The sequence below is a fragment of the Gasterosteus aculeatus genome, chromosome 20 (genome assembly GCF_964276395.1).
Source record: "Gasterosteus aculeatus chromosome 20, fGasAcu3.hap1.1, whole genome shotgun sequence".
NCBI classification, from domain to species: domain Eukaryota; kingdom Metazoa; phylum Chordata; class Actinopteri; order Perciformes; family Gasterosteidae; genus Gasterosteus; species Gasterosteus aculeatus.
The window spans coordinates 3,881,271-3,896,817 of record NC_135707.1 but is presented as its reverse complement, the minus strand read 5'-3'; the positions used below and the strand labels follow the sequence as shown (position 1 = coordinate 3,896,817).

The window sequence follows — 15,547 nt, the reverse complement described above, 5'->3', positions numbered from 1 at the left end:
ACAGCCCGTTGTGTACCCGATACTTATAACCTACTATCAACAATACACATAAAACATGTATCATAAATTCATTTTGTTAATGTAATCTCAGTTTGTCCATGGGGGGGGGGGGTTATACAGTGAGACAGGAGGTCTATAATATCAATTTACTTTTAACTATTATTTATAAAAAGGTAAAGAAGAACAAATGCCTGAAAACGTAATAAATCTAAATTACATTTCTTCTACTCCTCCTACGAGCTAAAAGGACTGTTTCGGCATCGTATGGATGAAATCCAAACATCTGAAGTCTCTTTCTCACCTGGCAGACGACGGGGAACTGAGACCTGTGGACGTGGTGGCCGTCGATCCCCAGCGGGAACACGGCGGCCAGAGCCATCATGCAGCCCACGGCCGTCATGTTGTTCAGGTACGGCTGAGAGTTCTGGATGTAGCTGATTCACACAAGAGAACCGAAAAGAAAAAACATCAAGGAGGAGAAAACACCGGCAGTTATGATTCCTGCTTTGATTTGAATCTGCAGGTAATTAAGGCGTCGTTGCGATGAAGGGCCCTTCCGCCTGCTCTTAGAACTCGTGCTGATTGTTACATTCTCTCGTGTTGTTTCTGAATGCACGACGTGGCGCCGTTGTTTCCTGATTCAGACAATCTGGTGGACTTAAAACGTCAAAATGTGGCTGATTTTTGCTGGGCATCTCCTTTCCCGTGCGGTTGACAGTCATAAGCCTGATTAGCATCAAGCGCTACACAATTATATGTGGAATGAACAGTTCGTCCCATTAGAGGTTGACGCAAATAAAAAAAGAAATTCTGGAAATTTGTGAAAAAGCAAACTGAGCTGGAATATGCGTTAATAAAGGAAGCAGGAAAGTTAATTTTTGCCTGGATTTCCCATGAAGTGTTTAATGGTAACTATACTTGAAAACCTATAATAAAAACATTTTGGTGGCAGGAAAAAACTAACCGGCTTGTAGATCATCCAAAAGATCTAAAAACCTGCACAGAAAAAAACTGCATACTTCTGTAATTTGTGTGAAGCAGTAGTGAAAAAACGACATAAACAGGCTTTTTGAAAGGCTGCACAGATTCATTTAGTGCGTCTTAAGCTCCTGATCCAAATGTCTCTGCCTACATCTCTGACAGCAGATGAAAGTTTTTTAAACGCGGTGACTGCACTAAAGCGCGGCCGTGGTAATCATGTACGGTTTGCTCCGCGTGGAGGTTCAGACAGGAGCTTAAAGGAGAACGAAGCGAAGAGTTATTTCCCATTAAAGCGAGAATAAGTCCAGTGATTTCCAATCGTGAAAACAAGTGTTCAAATTCTATGTGTTAGTAAAATAACTCATTCAGTACAATATTTCTGGTCAGTGTTTCACGTATGAGGTTTTTGGATTCACTTTACTGCTCCAGATGTTACTGTCATGCTATTTAAACTATAGCTAGAGAAAAGAAATTAATATTTCATCATAAACACTTAAATAAAATATCAAGATACGTGGTTTTAATATCACAGGGAGAGTATAAAACCATGTAAATAATGTCAGATGAATGCGAGATGTCTTGGAGTAGAAGTATAAAGTGGCATAAAATAGAAGAAAGCCCCTCAGAATGCTACTTGAGTAAAAGCATACTCCACCGCTACTGATTTCCATCTTGTTGTGTTTCTATAATTAGAGACATTCTCAGCGATGTCACGCTCTCAAAAACTTTTAAGACGGGTGTGTTTGATATCATCTGCATTCCTACCCCACCCACCCTCCTCCCCCCTCTCCCTCCCCCCTGCACAGCATCTCTCCCCTGCAGCAGGAGGCGAGTGTGTTTCCTCTCATTCTGTTGGCCGGCCCTTTCGTCGCCTCGAGGTCGCGCAGCTTATTTACCCTGCGGCCGCCGCACACTCTGAACACACACACTGGGCCCAATTCATACCTCTGAAGAAAGAAGAAAAGAAAACACCTCTAATGCAGGTCGGCGGCGTGAACATGTGATGTCTCCGTGTGACTTTCTGCTGTGGAGTGCCGCTCCACTTTTTTATCTCGCGGTGTGTTCGGCACAGCTCGCTTTAAATCAAGGCTACTATCAGAAGAAGAAAACATGTCTCTTTCATGTGCACGCCTCACTGAATTATTGAGGAAGAGTTTGGATAAAAATAACTTCTTGTGTGGTTTTTAAGGGACCGAAATCTGATGTTTGCTGTTGATGTTTTAGATCACAGGCAGATATTCTGTGCCAAACTTGACTGTGGCTTCTAACATCAGAAAACAGTTATTCAATCTCTCAAATAAGGGATTTATTTTCCCACACGCAGTGGAAAGTGGAAACATGTTGTTAGTGCCGCATTGACGTTGTACAACTTGTACCATCAATAAGTTGTTTATTCTGAACATTCTATTGAATTTAGTCGGTGGTCAATGATTTGCAAACGAGTTTGGCATTTTGAAGGCTTGAGCCACGTGGTTAAGGCCGCATACGCGTGCTTACATTGTTTCCGGAGGTAATAAATCAAGTGAGTGGGGCCGTTTTCTTCAACACAGACTCCCTGATGGCCATTAGGAAGAACGTCAGTTTAAGGCACAAATTGGCTTCACTTTTAAGATAGCGGGCGTTTGCTAAATCATCACATCCAGCAATTATCATCATGTTTTGAGTCGTGCGCGCTGATACCTGATGAATGTTAGTCAACTATTCACTCTTTTGGCTTCGTCTTTGCTCTCTACCAACGCTCGATGAGAATATCGGTCATTTCGGCCGCTAATTGCTCCGCAACGTTCCATCATCTGGGTGTTAAATGTGCCTCTCTGATGCCCAGCAGCTAGTGCACAGTTGTGTGTTTAGAAAATGAAGGCATGTGGATAATCCCTATGATAAAAACATTACATTTACGGACCGGGCCGGCAAAATAATGAGCTGCAACTATTATAAAGCCAGCGGGAGCTAGAAAGGTACTCTAAAAAGGGTTACAACACATTTTTAGCGATGGCGCCGGCAGCACTGTGGCAGCCGCCAACGGGCAACGAGGCGCTTCCACCCGAGAGGCCGCGGTCGAATGAGCGCCTCCGGGGGAACCAATGTCTGGAAGCATCACTCCTGGAAAGCAGTTAACGTTTCCTGGAATGTCACGACCCTGAAGATAAACTAATGGCGTTTTTAAAAGGATCGCTTCTTTCAGACTGCGATGATGGACACTTTCTTTGTATTTAAAAGTAGTTTGGGTATTTTTTTTTGCCTCCTAACAGTTGGTGGTGAACTCATTTTGTAAAAGAAGCTTAACATGATTTGATTCGACTCGTAGTGGTTTGGCTGCTGAGATCAGCCTTCGGTGAGACTGTGTTTGAAATATAATCTCAGCTGGAAGAAGGCCCGTTAGCCGTTAGCCCAAGATCCCCGAAGGAAAAACCTCTGCAGCTTCAAGAAAACTCCCGATAAGCTGCTGGATTTAAGAGGACTTTCAAATCACTTTTACCCGGGTCAAACATAAATATAATGCGTTAGAAAGACATCGGAGACGTGCTGCAGCGGGTTCACAGACATGTATTAGGCTTATAAATCGACGATCAAAAGGCGTTTCTTTAAAGAAGGCTATTTGCATTTGGACTGCGGCGACGCTTAAACTGGGACAATAACACCAGCTGCTAGAATGAGCAAAGCCGCCCCCCAAATCAACAACTTCGTCCTTTAACGGGAGAAGCAGCGGTGCCGTTTCACACCAACAGAGGGAAGGATCTCTGGTGAATTATTGCTCCCTTCTTCAGTTCCCACAAACACCAACAGTCACACGTGGAGAGCGTTTCCATTCACTTATCTCATACAGGTGACCTTCATCCAACCAAACGGTGTCTTTAACCTCTGAGACCCGCATTACTTTCATCACTTAAAAAAAAAAAACTCGGGGCCTTTTTTTTTCTTCTTCTCTTTTTTTTTTGGGAGGACGACTTTATTGTCGCAATTATCTCTCAAGGACGAACATGAAGCGAAACAAAAACAGGATGACAAGATGCTGATGAAGGTGCTGATGATAAACACAAGGGCCTAAGTAACTACGGTTACTTTCATTTTCAATTTATCTGCTGATGAGTTCTTGGATCAACCGAGAAAACATCACAAAATGATGAAAAACAGATAAATATCCAATTTATTATCATTTTAGAGCAAAACAGCGACAAATTATTACATTCGAGAAGAGAACATGCGGATGGGTTAATCGCGCATACACATCTAACGCCACCGCCGGGCGCGAACTCACCGGACGTTGCCATTGTAGATGTTGAAGGTGAGGCAGACGATGCCGAACAGGATGCCGAGGCCGGCGAAGACGGACACGGCTGCAAACAGCTTCTGGGACAAGAAGCGGTACACTTCGATGACCACGGTGCGGTCAGCGGGGGGTCCGGCGCCTGGGAGGAGGGAGCGAGACGAAGGGATGGTTTCTGGGGCCTTTTTCTTTGTTTCCGTGCATTAAAAACAGAAAACACCCAAAGGTGAATGTCGTTACCCCCCCCCCCTTATTGAAATAATACCCCTTCCAGTCCAGAACGACACTTCATTGCAGACGTGGTCGTGGAGCTTCATTTGACTTTTGGATGTTCTCATGTGGTACCCAGATTTAATTTCCCTAATTATTGTGGCGCGAGTCAAAACACAACTTTAATCAGCGAGAACACACAATGTGCACGTGATGATTCGCTTTGATGCATCAAATAAAAACGTGACTTTGAGCATCTAGAGTTGTGCGTCATAATGCGCACAGAGGGGGGGGGTGACACTCGTGTTGTTCTTAGGTACAATTTGTGTGCGTTTGTATTGTCGCACGAAATAAATTGTTTTAAACGCATGATCCGTTGTGACGTAAATAGAGCAGTTGGTGGAAATAAAGCTCCACCTCGACCAAGGACATTTTTAAAAGAACTGCTAGTAATACACCAATAATAATCATTAAATAATAATAAACTGTAACATTGAAAGCAGCCAGTTTTGTTGCTTGTTTGTCTGTATTTGTAGGTGACATTTTGAAAGCAGGACTTTTACTTGCAATTAAGTATTTTTACATTGTGGTATTGCCAAGTTTGGATCCAATTTAGTCAATTATAGAAAACAAATGGGATGGACATTTTAGCAGCTAGTAACATAATCCATTAGATTACAAAGACAAATCACACACATATTACTTACTGAATGTGCAGAATTTACAGTTTGCCAAATTATATTATTCCCGGTGAGCTGTTTGTATTCTGCAACACGCGGGACGCTGGTATTGTTGTACACTTTCTTTTATAATCGGATTACATAATCCCAATGCTGAATTGCATCCTGTACTGAAGTAAATTATTTATACCCTTTTTCCCAAACTGCAGTGCATTATTGTACACGTGTATACAGCCTACGGATTAGCATCAGTGCAAGAACCCCATTAAATATTGATAATGCTGAAGCACCGAGAAGTAAAACAAACAGCCAGCTTCAACCAACGCCAATGTAATTTAATTTATGCATTATATGTATGCTGCAATGTAATGTGATCAGAAAACTCTGCTGTTGATTAAGAGTATAAAATGTGCACAAACTACATCGTTATTTATGCTTCTGTAGCTCCAAACCCAAAGGATTCCTCATTGAGGACAGTTCAGAGATGGGCAGATGGACAGGGAGCCTCGTTTTACCCCTTAACTGCCTCCACCTATCCGTCCGTCCAAATCTGGGACGGCTGGCAGATTTCTGTGTGTGTGTGTGTGTGTGTGTGTGCGTGCGCGCGCCCAAAGAACGACAATATGGACTGTAACTGTATATATATGAATGCATATACTGTGTATGTGAGCACCTAAAGAGAAAGCACGAATGCCACTGAGGGAGCATCTGAGAGGAGATGAACATGTGTGTGTTCACACAGTGTGATAAGCGTGTGTTTTTTGTGTGTGTGTGTGTGTGCGAGAGAGCGAGGGTGACAGATTGTGTGTGTGAGCGTGTCAGAGGGGAAGCAGAGCAGGAGTGTCAGCGCCGCGTGAAGCTGATGTGTCAGATGTCAGAGGAACGTGTCAGAGCCTCGTCCCTTCGAGGGTCGCAGGGTGTCAGAACTCCCATCATGCTCTCTGTTTAGATGCTCGTCACTGCTGTCACACCACCGAGCGGCTTCTGGTTTCCTCCTGGAGTGAGGAACGACGATGGAAGCGGGTCTTAGTTCCTGTGGGGTTCATCGAAATCTTCTGTCTGAAGTAAAATCTGGGATAACCAGAAGGGACAAAATGGCCGAACTATTCCTCCCACAATGTTATTAACGCGACCTGGAGCCGGATAACCGGGCGCTTTTCCTAAAATCAACACTTCGAGAACTTTAGGGGGGTCTGATGATGCTGATTTTACAGCAGTTAATAAGAATATCCCCAAAGATCTGACAGCGTACGCAACACGTGTCAATGTGTTGAACAGGACAAATGTTCAGTGACCTGAAGTCTTCTCGTGTGTTTGTGTTTAGGACCGAAGGTGACACACAACACCAAAAAACAGCATCAACAGTTCATTGAAATTGTAACTAAAAATGTCATCTTTGGAACAGCGTGTCTGTAGTGTGCAGTGTGCACGCTATAAATGTGTTGACCAAAGTCTCTCATATCTTTTTAAAGTAAAATAATATCGTTAATCTATATTTCTGTTTAAATGTTAATGTGCAATTCGACATGAAGTACACACTTATCACTATGATGAACGACAAACGAGACTATGTTAATGAATGCGTGTAAAACACAGAACACTAATAATTAATGCCGTGTGCGTGCGCGTGCATGTGAGGACTGTCATTCAGTCAATGCGTTTGCACCATCTAAACCCTCCTCCGTCCTTGATCAAGGAATCAGGACAGGGTGTTGCCATGGAGACCCATCTCTATAACAGTTGCCACAGCGATTAGAAGAAGAGCTGAGCTGAAGTGGTTGTTAGGGAGACCGTGAAGAGAGTGAGAAAGTGAGGCAGGGAGGCGCCTGGTAAACACGCAGGAAAAACAAACGGCTGGGTTAAGTTGCAAACCCCCCGGCGGGTACTGTGGAGCAAATCAAGCGCACCCCCCCCTTTCCCCGTCAAAAACAAAAATTCACCAACTTGAGTCAGCTCAAGAGAGCGGGAAATTGCTCCTCCCAACAAGTAGATGTCAGACGCGTGTGTCTTTATTTGGTAAACAGTAAAAAATGAAATGGAGCTTCGATTGATTGCGGAGAGCGAGTCGATTCCACGCAGCGGCTTCAACGCCGAGCCGACCGGGCCAACGCGGCAACCGGCCAAACCAAGGAGCCGCCTGCCGGCCCTGTGGAGGACCTGACGCCTTCACGCATACAAGGTCGCCTGTCCCTCGCCACCGATGCTGGCCTGACATCGCTGCCTCCTCTGGGCTCAGCTAAGCCACGGCGACCGACCGTTGCCCCGAAAAGCCCCCCCAAAAAATGCAGGATTGATTACTGGCACGCTGTGTCCCGGCGCAAGTGTGTCACCGCTCCGGGGAGGGGTCGGGCCAGTAAACAACCATGGAATTGGTCTCGGTGGCGGAAGGGAAAGCAGCAGTCACGGAGTTCCACAGGAGAACTACAATACGGGCAGCGGGAGACGGAGGGAAGGTTCTGGTTTGTGTGGCTTGAGCTCGAGCTTCTTCATCTGGCAGACCGGCGTGAAAGCGAAGAGGTGGGGAGAGGGGGGGGGGGGGGGGGGGGGCAAAAGGTGAAAAAAGAAAGCTGGATGCCCGGAGTACGGCTACAGGAAGCGTGTTTATTTGGTTTGCCCCATTTACCAGCCCGGCAGCTGTGACTGTGACACACAGCTCACGGAGGCAATTAAGGTTTAAAATCCTTTTTCAAAGTGCACCATCTCTACGGTTTGCTTCCGAACTCGCACCGTCTCTCCAGATATAAACCTACAGACATCTTTAGATTGAACGCTTTCTGAGGATCCCTTTATCACCAATGTCCATCAGAAAAAGAAATGTGCTCGTTATATTCAAAAACTTGCCGTTTTTTTTAATGGTCTCAGTTTGCCAAAGTTTTTTTTTTTTTTCACACGCGCTAGAGAGGGAGAGTGCAGGTGGCTCCGTTCCGCCGAGCGGCAGCGTCCAAATAACTAGCTTCAACCCAATTAGGGGCGAGAGAAAGTCCGGCGTGATTGCATGTCATTAACGCGGCGGGGAAAGTCTAAACTGGAGCCGCACCGAGGGGGTCTGATGTCAACGTCTCCCGAAATGTGGACCCCGGTGACTCACGGGCCCTGATGGAGACGCCGTCGTGAATCTTACCTATCCAGACATCGTTGCCGAACCAGGAGAGGTTCTTCTGAGAGCTGTCGTAGTAACCGATCTTCTTGTAACTTCCTCCTAGACGAGTGCGGTGGAAAGTAAAGCAAGTAAAACAAAAGTCAGAGAGAAAGTTTAATTAGTAATGCTTGTTTAGTTCGTTTGGATGGTGGTTGAAGGAGGGAGGAGGGGGGGGGGGTGACCCTGGTGCAGCACTACATCGACAGCACTGCTCTCTATTCATAAAACCACATATTAGCTTTTTCTCCATTATTCCCGTGCTTTCATATTTAATGGCATGCGTGGGTCCACAAAAGACTTGATGAACGGATAAAAGGAACGAGGGATGAAAAGGTGCATAAAGAAGGGCAAACAAAGAGGTACCGGGGAGGGGACGGGGGGGTGGAAAAGGAAGGAGGGAATAAAAGAAGCTTATGTGGCAGTCTTGACCAGGAATACTGATGAGGTCCCACAGTGATTCAGGGATGCAAGTCAGGTCGTCTCATTGTGGATGTGAAATTACCTCGACACCACAGCAGGAAATATGAGACAGAGTGTGTGAGGGGAAAGGGGCAGGATTATAAATCCTCATCCTCTAGGACGCCAACGGGAACAGAAGTAGAGAATAATCCTCAACCTTATCCTGCGCGGGGGAAAGTCATTAAGTCACTGGTGACAAATAGGATGCCATTTCCAGAGACGGCTTAAAACGGAGACTTGTGCCCAATTAGAGCGAAGCCTCGAGTCGACGCATTCCCGAATCAAAGCCTTTTGAGTGTGCAATTAAAGGATATCGGCCTCAATCGCCAGAGAATCCCGCAAACGAACCCCCCCCCCCCCCACCCAAAAGAAAAGAGACGCTGTGTTCTGAAATGAGCTGAAAGCAACAATGGATCCAGAGGAACACAGTCAGCTGTGATATTTGTTTTTTTCTGATGATGGAGTGACTGCGACACAACATCTGTGGGAGGCCGGTGTGGGAGTGTTTCTACCTTGCAGTTGCTCGATAAGAGTCATTGCCATCCTGGATCCCTGGGCGTCGAACACCACTTGGCCCTGAGACAAAGGGAAGGGAAGTCAGGGTTTTTTTTCTTTTTTCTACAGATGATTAAAGTGCTGCTCTGACATTTTGATAAATAAATGGATTTGTTCTTCCGCCAAGAGGTAGATGAGAAGCTTTGGAATCGGGAACAAACAGCCGGTCCGCGTGATCATTTTGTATAGTGAAGTATTATTATTGACACTTTATGGCTGTCTCTCCAGATCCAGCACCAGGATGGATGTGTTTAGTGGCCATTGCCATGCTGAAGTACGTCTCATACGGGCTGTGGATCAGTGTCTCTCCGGTATCAGCGTGTGAATAAGAGACAGTGAGTGAGCGTTGACGTGTCGCGTTAAGGGCTTTGAGTGGTCGTAACACCGAAAAACGTCCATTAACCGTAAATTGCTGCTGCAATTTTGGGGATTTATATTATTTATTACATGGATTTGTTGCAAAATACCACTTGAGAACTAATGGGAATTTTCAAATATCTTTCCAAAATATAAGAAAGAAAATTTCATGCAGGGATTTGGTTAAAAAAAAAAGTTTTAACCAGAGAATAAACCAAGGAAGGTCATGCATCCTCTGGTCGTCAGCGCCCTGGGGGAGTTCAGGAGGTTAACGTCGCACTTCGAACATTATGAGCTTCAAACACACAGAATGTGGCTGAGCTGTTGTGCTGCAGTAGATCCGACAGACAGACAATGTGTCCAGCGAGTGTGTGATCACAAAATTCTATTATTTCTCATTTTAGGAGACTATTTCTGTATATTCACAATGTAAATCTGATGGCCGCCTGTTTTTTATTTTCTTTCGTTCACGTACCGAAACGCCTTCGAAGGAGCTCGTGTTGAGGGCCCTGTAGATCTCCGAGGTGATGTCGTGGTTGTTGTAATTGAAATCCTCCAGTCGCCGGCCCTTGGCCTTCAGCGGCGCCACAGTCTTATTGAGGGCCAGGGCCAGAGCCCACACCGCGTCGTAGGCCAGCGGGGCCTCCTGGAACCCGCCGGTCTCCTCCGGATTCTTCCCCCCCAGACGGGACATCAGGGCGGCGATGAACTCCTGCGACGTCTGATGGACGCGGGAAAGAAAAGCTGTCAAAGAGGAGTCCTCCCCCAAAGCAATGCACCGCCCGGAGAAAGGAATGAATAACATTAGACCTTCGTACGTCTATCAGAGGCCCTCGTGGACTAAAAGTCTGGGCTGCTTTTGTAGGAGAGATTTGTATTGTAACGTATTTGTTTGTGTTTTATATACAGTGGCAGTTTTCTTGTAATGTTACACGAGGAAATTAGCCAAAGGGGAAATGCCGTTTCTATTTTGGCTGCTGATTTTTTCTCGCTTTTAACTAATTAAATAAGTATAATATGCTCACATTTGGGAATTAGGGTGTGAAGTTACAAAAACAAGTGTAGGATCTTAAGATGTGGCCCCAGAGCAACTCGGCCTGATCCTGCAGCGTCTCTACTGCTTTGAGAGAAACTAAATCAAACTCCAGGTGATTTTTAATTGGAATCCATCATGTTCCTTTTCTCGATGGAGGCGTTTCAGTAATTAGACGCCATCTTCCTCTGAAACGCGAGGAGACATCTGTGGTTGTAGATTATTACCACCAGTCATCAAGGCGTCCCTGTGGATTCTCTGAGGCCGCTCGTCCCCCAATTCAGTCTCGTCAAATCCGTCTCATTGAAATTCCACCTTGGCATTTGGCATTTAAATCTGCCCCCCACCTCCCGAACACAAGCTGACAATGTGCTGGTGCAGAACTCCAGCTTCACCCCAACGCTCCATCTAAAGAGGAAAGAGGCCAATCTCAAACTTGGAAAATTGAATCTGAATAGATCGACTACGAGCGGAAGTTCAGGCTGTAAGTCTTATCGCCCGCTGAGCAGCACGTCAAATGGGCAGGTCGCTACCTGGAGGTGCTCTATGAATATAAACAACAGCTGCTGATGTGGTGCACAGGAAGGGAGGGCGGGGGGGGGGTGGAGGTGTTGGGGGTGGTGTTGGAAATGGTGGGGATGAGGAAAGGATGAGGAGAAGGCAAAAGGTGGCCAAACAGGAAGAATGAAGGGACGATCCAACCGGCAGAGTCAGAGAAGGGCGAGCGACGGGGGAGACGGGGGGAGACGGCGTGAGTGGATTAGAGGAGGTGAAGGGACGAGAGAGAGAGCCACAGGGCGGAATGGAAACGGAGGACGGCCGAGGCAAAAATCGAGAGGGGAGACTTTCGAGGCGGGTGGGACGGTGGCAAACATCAGCTTTATGGAGCGTGAGATTGATGAGGGTCGATTGTAGGTCAATGAAGCGATGACATCATTGTTCTAAACACTCAAAAAACTGATGCTGATGGAAATTGATCCATTTTACACGGATTGGCGGAAGACGTTTGTCGGGGCACCGATGAGAAGCGCTGAGGAAAGCTGTTAAGAGGAGCAGCATTCACAATAAACCAAAAGAGAAAAGAGCCCAAACTGCATCAACAGAAAATCCAAGATAACGGATTTATTCAAGCGATCAGTAGAAAATGTCCTGCAGGGACAGAAAATAGACATAATATTATATTTAACTGTTTTTCCCTTTTATTATTTATTCCTGATTCAGCAAAAAAACTCTAGTAATTTGTTACTTTAACTGTCATTTTGATTATTAGACAAAGACTGAATGACAATTTGCAAGTAATGAGAGGGAAATTATTCATGTGATTGATTTGTTATGCCCCAATAATTATGAGACTAAATACAGAACCCTTTGCTCCACGTGCATTACTTTGCACCCAGATAACGCCCAGTTTTACTTGCATAGCTTGAGTTGGACGAGAGCGGACTGATCATTCTGCTTTGTGTTGCAGATCATTCGAATTGGGCCCCAAGTCGCTGAAAAACACATTTTTCATTATTTCTTTGTCACCATTTGGGTGCTGGAAGACATGAAATACAGGTGATAATTAGTGAAAACGATCACGGTTATTTTCTGTGCATCTGCTACTTTCCATTAAAACAAGTAAACGGAGCTTACTAATGCGTTTGAGGGTTATTGGCACAGCGCTCCATGACGGATTTGCAGACGTCGCTGCAATGCTTTCTGGCCTTTTATTACCTCTCGTATTTCAATATTTTGACTGCCCGATTGCTTTCTGTATTGATTGAATATGATCCCCAGTTTTTGTTATATGTCGTGTTTCCATCTCCGTGTATGGACACATTGGGAAATACAATTACATCACAACCCCATTTCCCTCGTGCACTTGTTAGACAGAGCCCTATTCGATGTCATTAAACGCTCATTAAACACCTGCATTTGGCTTTAAGTATTTCATTTTGTGGTTGATTCTTCACAACACGTTATTTTTTTGTCCATTACAGAAACAATCAAGATGTTTCAAGCTCCCTGCCCCGTGTTAACTTCATGTAATACACCTATTTCAGTATGTGGCATGGATGATAGGGCTCCTTGTGTTCCCACCATGTTGGAGACGCCGCGGACCGTCTCCGGGTTCAGCATGACGATCTCGGTGGTCACGTGACCTTCCACGGCCTCCGTCATGTTCTCCACGGTGCAGTTGATCGCCGGGTCTTTGATCTTGAACCAGTTGTCTGCGTACCAGCCTATCAGGAACCACACGTACTTCTTCCCGTAGAGCTTCTCCTTGAAAACCTGCAGCGGCGGCAGGAGGAGGAGGAGGAGGAAGGGGGCAGACATGAAGGTTGGACGGAGGGAGGAAGAGAATGATGAATAAGCACAAGGAAAGTTATTCCCTGAGAGGATGTTGCATCATTGCCAGACAAAGATATCCATTCAGACATTCAACCAGAGCTGAATTCCTGCTATTAGCCAGTCAGCTGCAGTGCCTTTCATAGGAGGAGAAAAGGAACTCACCTCACAAAACACCTTCCTGGCCTCGGTCTCATAAAAGAGCCCCACAATGATCCTCGCGTCTTGGCGCTGCGACATGTTGGATCATGGAAACAAGGAAACAAAACAATCTCTCAGCATCATCAGGAGCACCGATGCGGCGTCGCGGGGCGCCGAGGTTCCCGCCGCTTTCGCAGGACGGCACGTAGCGCTGGCTCGGGAGCTGCTAATTAGCGTGACGCATTCATTTCCTCTATCAAATCGCCTCTATGCTAATGGCGGCGCGTGCAGCTGTGAGTCGGAGGGGGAGGGGGAGGGGGAATGAAGACGGCCGGCAGCTGAGGTGAATTTTTAATCAAAGCACCTTGAGGTTCTTGACAGCGACAGCCGGGTCGGTGAGGAAACTCTGGCGAACGCTGATCTCGATGCCCGCCTCCTTCGTCCTTTCCTCCAGATCGTCTAGAGTCTGCAAGATCAAAGGGAAGGACAGAGGGAGACGGACAGGGAGGGGGGCGAGGGGGGTTGGAGGGGGGAGAGGGGGGAGGTTAGAGAGCCAGCTGAACCGAGACGAGAGAGCGGTCGAGATTACAGATGGAGACAACAGGAAAGCATAAAGTCTGTGGAGACTGAGAGAAAATCTGTGAGAGCTGTCAATGGCGGGATGGACGGCGTGATATACGGGAGGTATAGATTTTTTGAGGAGAAGCATGTGTGAAGGTACGGGGGAAGACTGTGGGAGCAGGATCATTAACCTCAATTACAGGAACCAGCTCCACTGTCATGGTTTTCCACCTGCGTGCCTGTTGGATGTCTATGTCCTGATCCGTATCGAACCACAACCAATACTTCACAAACCCTCAATCAATTCCCTGCAAGGGGTTGAAGAAATATTGCGTGGCCTGAGAACACAACAGCTCTTGTAAACAAACCTGCCGAGGCAAAGCCGAAGCTTTGCCACGAAACAACGAAGACAGGAAGCGAAGGTCGAGTGATGAAAACAGCGAGTGAGAGAGAGATTAAAGAAAGAGTAGGAGATCAAACGAAAGGCGTGCGATGGAAAAGCGAGACGGGGAAGATCGAAAGGTACTCACCGAGGTGAAGACTTCGGTGGTCTGCTGGATGGTGGCGATGCGGGTCCACTTCCACTTCTGGAAGAGCTGCACCCGGGTGGGGTTGTGAAGGGTGGCGGACGGGTGCGTGCGGAAAAAGGTGGGGAAGCGCTGGCGGTTTGACAGGGCCGGCGAGCTGGAGCCGTAGGACAGCTGGGACACACGGGGGGGGGGGAATAGAAGAGGCAGCGTTTGGATGGAAGTATTTGGATAGAAAACCGTACTTCTGGTGATCCATCAGCAGTCGGACCGACTTCAATCAAAATGTATTCAAATTGGGACTCTGTTGTTCATCCCGTGTACACAGTGTTCTTTGATGGCGACGGACAGGAAAGCCAGCAGAAAGACACAGAGCCAGAAAGAAAATCCACGCTCCCATTTTCTCTCCCTCTTTGCAGCTTCTCTCCGGCTTATCAGGTGTGCAGATAAACACTTTAATTTCCCCAACAAAAAAACAAAAAAAAAGACCTGCATGCAGGATTCCCCGTGCATACGCTGCCATGAAATCGTGATGCGATTACAGACCCAACAAATAAAACGGAACGATCTAATTATTGCTGCACAAGTCATCGTCTGCCTCTTTTCTCTTGGACCCGAATCATTTGAATTTTCAGGCTCAAATCCCGCTGAGGCGCGAGTTCAAAACCAGCAGGGACGAGGTGGAAAAATAGCAGACAGAAACCGCCGGTTCTTCTCACAATTAGTTTCACAGTGGCAACTAATCAAATCCTCGACAGGTCTCGTTTACAACGGGGATGGCGACAGCGCGGTGCGCCCCCCCTCCCCCTCCCCCCACGGCAGCACCGGCACCTCCTCGACCCCGGGAGGTTCCCCGATGGCCGCGAGGGGTGCCTGACGCCGGGTGACAAACGTCATGTGTGGTCTCCCCACAATAATGGATCCCCGTGGGCGCAGGCCGGAGGCGCTTGCGGAGGGAGGGGGGGGGGGGGGACGAGCGCGCCACGCGACAGATGGTTCCCGGGCGCCGCATTGGGAGGACGAGGAGAAACCAGCAGCTTCGGTAGTAAACACGATGAGCGCTCGTAGCATTACATGATGCAGTGCTTCATGCGATTGGTTCCTGAGAACATGTTTGTGACCGTGAAGACGAGGGAATAGAACAACAATGTGCAAAAATAAAAGAAGCTATTGTGACAGCTGTCTAACGTCTGACGCGTTCCATCAACACCAAGAAGAAAAGCCAGTATTTTGTGTCAATCCCACACAACACACACACACACACAGTCCTTCTGAAGTATATTAATCCAATGCATGTAAATGGAA

At 46.7% G+C, this 15,547-nt stretch overlaps 1 protein-coding gene across 2 annotated transcripts in view; it reads right to left on the bottom strand.

Annotated features, from left to right (window-relative positions):
• The window catches only part of gabbr1a (gamma-aminobutyric acid (GABA) B receptor, 1a), a 50,832-nt gene that overhangs the window by 10,845 nt on the left and 24,440 nt on the right, over positions 1–15,547 (bottom strand). For both annotated transcript variants that reach the window (XM_078094536.1, XM_040166503.2), the window contains exons 9-17: positions 14,246–14,416; positions 13,519–13,620; positions 13,179–13,244; positions 12,765–12,956; positions 10,125–10,370; positions 9,250–9,313; positions 8,261–8,338; positions 4,241–4,391; positions 302–434 (exon numbers count right to left, since the gene is read on the bottom strand). In XM_078094536.1, coding sequence (XP_077950662.1) covers positions 302–434; positions 4,241–4,391; positions 8,261–8,338; positions 9,250–9,313; positions 10,125–10,370; positions 12,765–12,956; positions 13,179–13,244; positions 13,519–13,620; positions 14,246–14,416 — 1,203 coding nt within the window. The remainder of the gene's footprint in view (positions 1–301; positions 435–4,240; positions 4,392–8,260; positions 8,339–9,249; positions 9,314–10,124; positions 10,371–12,764; positions 12,957–13,178; positions 13,245–13,518; positions 13,621–14,245; positions 14,417–15,547) is intronic.